General features: G+C 36.2%; 1 protein-coding gene across 1 annotated transcript in view; it reads left to right on the top strand.

Annotated features, from left to right (window-relative positions):
* Window positions 1–281: 281 nt before the first annotated feature.
* The window catches only part of Acat2 (Acetyl-CoA acetyltransferase 2), a gene marked incomplete at its 5' end in the record, with an annotated part of 28,314 nt that continues 22,595 nt past the window's right edge, over window positions 282–6,000 (top strand). Inside the window, 2 exon segments of the mRNA XM_070085468.1 lie at window positions 282–394; window positions 2,321–2,520. Coding sequence (XP_069941569.1) covers window positions 282–394; window positions 2,321–2,520 — 313 coding nt within the window.

Here is a 6,000-nt window from a genome sequence, read left to right as displayed (position 1 = left end):
TACTGGTATATGGAAAACATAATCCTTTGCAAAGGCCTACAATAAGTTTAAAAGGCAAGGCATGATATCAAGGGGTGGGCACAGGGGACATTTACTGGGTGATTATGTCCAATCTATCTGTCAGAGAACTTAAGACTACAATAGTTATCCTAGCATATTCAGAGAAGTGCAGTTTTCCATGTTTTATCATAGTGTAAAAATAAAAAATGAAATTTGAAAATTACTATGGACACCTGTATTCTGCATCGATGGATTTACATATGCAAACTTTTTCTCTGCAGGTACTGACTGGAGGACAAGGTCAGAACCCAGCCCGTCAAGCAGCAGTTGGTGCTGGTCTTCCTTACACAGTGCCAGCCTCAGTTGTTAACATGCTCTGTGGTTCAGGTCTCAAGTAAGTCAGCAGTTTAGTTTTATGGCTTGTAATTCATGCTGCCATAAAAATACCAATTAGGAACATAATTCTTAAGTTTCTTGGTCAGGAAAAATAGTTAACTGTCCTTGGTGATTAAAATTCTGTAAATGAAAATAACATACTTGTTGTACAACTGGGTAGATTAATTTATTCTAGCTTGATACTTGATGCATAATGGCAGTAGTGTACAGTTTGTCATTTAAATGAATGCTGGAAAGTAGCACCTCTAAAATGTAACTTAACCCTTTCAGGGTCCGTCCCGTAGATCTACGGCTTTACGTTCAGGGTCCAAACCGTAGATCTACGTCATGAGCTCAGCTCACTCTGATAAACTGTGAGTGGTACATTTGGGCCTAGATATGAGAGAATACATCTATGTGGTATGTGTGCACCACATAAAACAGATCCTGCAGCACACTGTGTATAATGAGAGAAAAAAAACTGAAATCATGATTTTTCGATTAAAACAGCGACTTTGCAGTGTTTTTTCGTATGTTTTTTATAGTTGTATTTGCGATTTTTTGGTCTCATTTGATAGAATGGAAGACATATTACAGAAATAGAGATGATTTTTATTGGTTTTAGCACTGGAAATGGCTTGAAACTGAGCTCAAAGTAGCAGAAATGTTAAATTTTTGCCGATATTCAAGAGTAAACAAACAACCTCACACGTCTAATACACGCCAGCTGGTGGGGTCTAATATGCATTCACAAATATGGTGATATTTATACAATTATTACAGTATTGCATAACAGTAAATCTTCTTTTTTTGGTGTGAATAAAAATTCATTGTAAATAAAAAATCAAAATGGAATTTATTTGTAAAGCCTCAAAACGTAACTAATGAACAGAGGAAATGTTAGTTTAGTTCCAGGAATACCTACAGTGTTTATTCTGGACCCTATTTTGAAATTGGAATATTTTGAACTTTGTGTTAAATTGGCCAAATTAACAATTTCCGATCACTTTAATTTGTAGTTGAAACAGTTGACTTGGAGATTTCTTGTGCTCAATCGATAGAATAGAAGTAATACGTACTAGTGAAATAGCTAAGAATTTGGTTGACTGGAATAATGTAATTGGCCTAAAATGGGAGTCAAATTCGGCAAAATCGCCGATTCGTAAATATCGCTGACATTTCAAAATTCGCGAGAGCATAATTTCATCAATTTTCCATCAAATTTCGTACTTTTTGTTTTATTACCTTCACAAAAAGATTCTCTACCATTTCATAGGAAAAAATAACAATTTTTTTTTTTTAAATTCTTGGACACTGGGGCACCACTTCAGATTTGGGCCTTGGACCCTGAAGGGGTTAAAATCAGATAAAAATAAGTTAGCACCTTGAAGTTAATCTGCAGTATGCATGATATTGTTCGTTAAAGTTTATGTAGCTTTTTAATGCCTGAATGACTAGCTGTTTATTATATACACTATAAAACTTTTAGGTTAATTTCAATAGTTTTGTTATTTGAATGCACAAATTTAAATGTGCTGATGTTAGAATGTTTATTATTATTTACTTTCATATTCATATATTTTATTTGGACATTGCAATCATAATTTTTTTTTTTTGTCAAATGATGGTCTCAGTAATGCTCTTGCTTGTCAGGTATGCTGAAAGTTATTAACTGATCATAATTATTATAAGTATGGTACTTGAATTCCGTGACTATTGTGTAGGAATATGTTTAATATTTCATGAGAATTAGTTTTTTCTTTGCATACTTTATCAAGTCATTTATTTTGAACGGACAAACCTATTTTGTGTATGCAATCTTGAAAGGCATTTTTAAATTTAATTGCTAAAATAGTACCATGAAAATATTGTGGGGAAGCCTAGAATATTGAGTTACTGAAATGTGACTATTCAAATAATCATTCTTATTTTTAATCATGCACAGATCTGTATCGCTAGGTTTCCAGGCGATAATGGTAGGAGATTCATCAATTGTGGTTTGTGGTGGTCAGGAAAGCATGAGTCAGGCTCCTCATGCTCTGCACCTACGTTCACCAGTTAAGATGGGATCTGCAACGATGGTAGATACAATGATGGTAGATGGATTAACGGATGCATTCCATGGTTGCCACATGGGAGTAACAGGTAGGGACAAAAAATTGCACAGTAATTGCATTTTAGTCCCCCCCTAATTAATTGGCATAAACTTTGTGCAGTACAGCATACAGCCTCTCCTCATTTAACGACGGGGTTCTGTTCCTAAGAGTAGGTCGGTAAGCGAATTGGTCATTAAACAAGAAGCATACTATACTGGTAGTGGGTTTGTGTCAACCATTTATAGATATTTTTTTTAATGTCACTTTTGCTCCATTTATAACATTTCTATTACATTTTTAAATGTTTATACAGAAATGTACTGTATACTGTAATAAGCAGAATAGAGGAAATCAGATCTAATATACATTACTTAGGTTTGAATACTGGTTGGAGAACTGGTCGTAAGTCCGAGTGGTAGGTAAATGAGTACTTTGCTAATGAGGAGAGGCTGTACTCAAATCCAAGTACACGTAGATTATTGGACTAGCATCATTGCTATAGTTACAGTACAGTGGAACCTCGGTTTTCATGATTAATCCGTTCAAAAAAAAGTCTGACAAAAAAAACAAATTGTATGAAAACTAAAGCAATATTTCCCATAAGAAATAATGTAAATGCAATTACTCCATTCCAGACACCCAAAAATATTTAAAAAAAAATACATTTTATAGAGAATATAGTTTTACACAAGCTAGAGCATACGAAAACCGAGGTTTGACTGTACTGCCCAATTTCCCGCTTGATTAAATAAATTTCCAAAGCTTTTTTTTTTATTAAATGGGATAAGATCTGAATTGTTTTTCCTGAAAACTCTCATACATAATTAAAAGTAGGAAATTACACTCTTGATCTTTAGAGGCACAATTTTTTTTTTAATTAAATCTTTTCATGCATTATTAGCTGTTATTCTGTGTATAACACCATGCACGATTCTGATTATCCATATCCTTTGCTCTAAAAATAAATTCATGTCCATACTTAAGGGTTGGAACAATGACTCCATCCTGTAGCTCTCTGCCTTCATCCCTTCCTATCATGTTCTTTGCCAGGGGCTTTATTTCACCAGATAATTTCCGTCTTTGTCTTAATTCTCGTCTTTGATCATCATGTCGCCCATCACATGTACAGGATGTAGAGTTGTCAGATTTCTTCACTTCTTTCTTCTCACTCCCCCAATTTCATACTCGTGTCTCTTTTTACGACAATAACCATTAATTTTATAGGTAGTAGGTTGGTAGACAGCAACCACCCAGGGAGGTACTACCGTCCTGCCAAGTGAGTGTAAAACGAAAGCCTGTAATTGTTTTACATGATGGTAGGATTGCTGGTGTCTTTTGTCTGTCTCATAAATATGCAAGATTACAGGTACGTCTTGCTACTTCTACTTACAATTAGGTCACACTACACATACATGTACACGTTTATTTATACACACTCATCTGAGTTTTCTTTGATTTTATCTTAATAGTTCTTGGTCTTATTACTTTTCCTCTTATATCCATGGGGAAGTGGAATAAGAATCTTTCCTCCGTAAGCCATGCGTGTTGTAAAAGTCAACTAAAATGCCGGGAACAATGGGCTAGTAACCCCTTTTCCTGTAAAGATTACTAAAAAGAATAAGAAGAAGAAAATTGTCAAAGTGGGAAGTCTGAATGTGCGTGGATGTTGTGCAAATGATAAGAAAGAGATGATTGTGGATGTTATGAATGAGAAGAAACTGGATGTCCTGGCTTTAAGTGAAACAAAGCTGAAGGGGGTGGGAGAGTTTCAATGGAGAGGAATAAATGGGATTAGGTCAGGGGTTTCAAATAGAGTTAGAGCTAAAGAAGGAGTAGCAATAATGTTGAAGGATAAGCTATGGCAGGAAAAGAGGGACTACAAATGTATAAATTCAAGGATTATGTGGAGTAAAGTAAAGATTGGATGTGAAAAGTGGGCTATAGTAAGCGTGTATGCACCTGGAGAAGAGAGAAGTGTAGAGGAGAGAGAGAGATTCTGGGAAATGTTGAGTGAATGCGTGGGGAGTTTTGAATCAAGTGTGAGAGTAATGGTGGTTGGGGATTTCAATGCTAAAGTGGGTAAAAATGTTATGGAGGGAGTAGTAGGTAATTTTGGGGTGCCAGGGGTAAATGTAAATAGGGAGCCTTTAATTGAGCTATGTGTAGAAAGAAATTTGGTAATAAGTAATACATATTTTATGAAAAAGAGGATAAATAAATATACAAGGTATGATGTAGCACGTAATGAAAGTAGTTTGTTAGATTATGTATTGGTGGATAAAAGGTTGATGGGTAGGCTCCAGGATGTACATGTTTATAGAGGGGCAACTGATATATCGGATCATTATTTAGTTGTAGCTACAGTTAGAGTAAGAGGTAGATGGGAAAAGAGGAAGGTGGAAACAACAAGTAAGAGGGAGGTGAAAGTGTATAAACTAAGGGAGGAGGAAGTTCGGGCGAGATATAAGCGACTATTGGCAGAAAGGTGGGCTAGTGCAAAGATGAGTAGTGGGGGGGTTGAAGAGGGTTGGAATAGTTTTAAAAATGCAGTATTAGAATGTGGGGCAGAAGTTTGTGGTTATAGGAGGGTAGGGGCAGGAGGAAAGAGGAGTGATTGGTGGAATGATGAAGTAAAGGGTGTGATAAAAGAGAAAAAGGTAGCTTACGAGAGGTTTTTACAAAGCAGAAGTGTTATAAGAAGAGCAGAGTATATGGAGAGTAAAAGAAAGGTGAAGAGAGTGGTGAGAGAGTGCAAAAGGAGAGCAGATGAAAGAGTGGGAGAGGCACTGTCAAGAAATTTTAATGAAAATAAGAAAAAATTTTGGAGTGAGTTAAACAAGTTAAGAAAGCCTAGGGAAAGTATGGATTTGTCAGTTACAAACAGAGTAGGGGAGTTAGTAGATGGGGAGAGGGAGGTATTAGGTAGATGGCGAGAATATTTTGAGGAACTTTTAAATGTTAAGGAAGAAAGGGAGGCGGTAATTTCATGCATTGGCCAGGGAGGTATACCATCTTTTAGGAGTGAAGAAGAGCGGAATGTAAGTGTGGTGGAGGTACGTGAGGCATTACGTAGAATGAAAGGGGGTAAAGCAGCTGGAACTGATGGGATCATGACAGAAATGTTAAAAGCAGGGGGGGATATAGTGTTGGAGTGGTTGGTACTTTTGTTTAATAAATGTATGAAAGAGGGGAAGGTACCTAGGGATTGGCGGAGAGCATGTATAGTCCCTTTATATAAAGGGAAAGGGGACAAAAGAGATTGTAAAAATTATAGAGGAATAAGTTTACTGAGTATACCAGGAAAAGTATACGGTAGGGTTATAATTGAAAGAATTAGAGGCAAGACAGAATGTAGAATTGCGGACGAGCAAGGAGGCTTCAGAGTGGGTAGGGGATGTGTAGATCAAGTGTTTACATTGAAGCATATATGTGAACAGTATTTAGATAAAGGTAGGGAAGTTTTTATTGCATTTATGGATTTAGAAAAGGCATATGATAGAGTGGATAGAGGAGCAATGTGGCAGATGTT

This window comes from Cherax quadricarinatus, chromosome 16, assembly GCF_038502225.1.
Source record: "Cherax quadricarinatus isolate ZL_2023a chromosome 16, ASM3850222v1, whole genome shotgun sequence".
Taxonomy (NCBI): Eukaryota; Metazoa; Arthropoda; class Malacostraca; order Decapoda; family Parastacidae; genus Cherax; species Cherax quadricarinatus.
The sequence above is the reverse complement of the archived record's forward strand: the minus strand, read 5'-3'. Positions and strand labels throughout refer to the sequence as shown.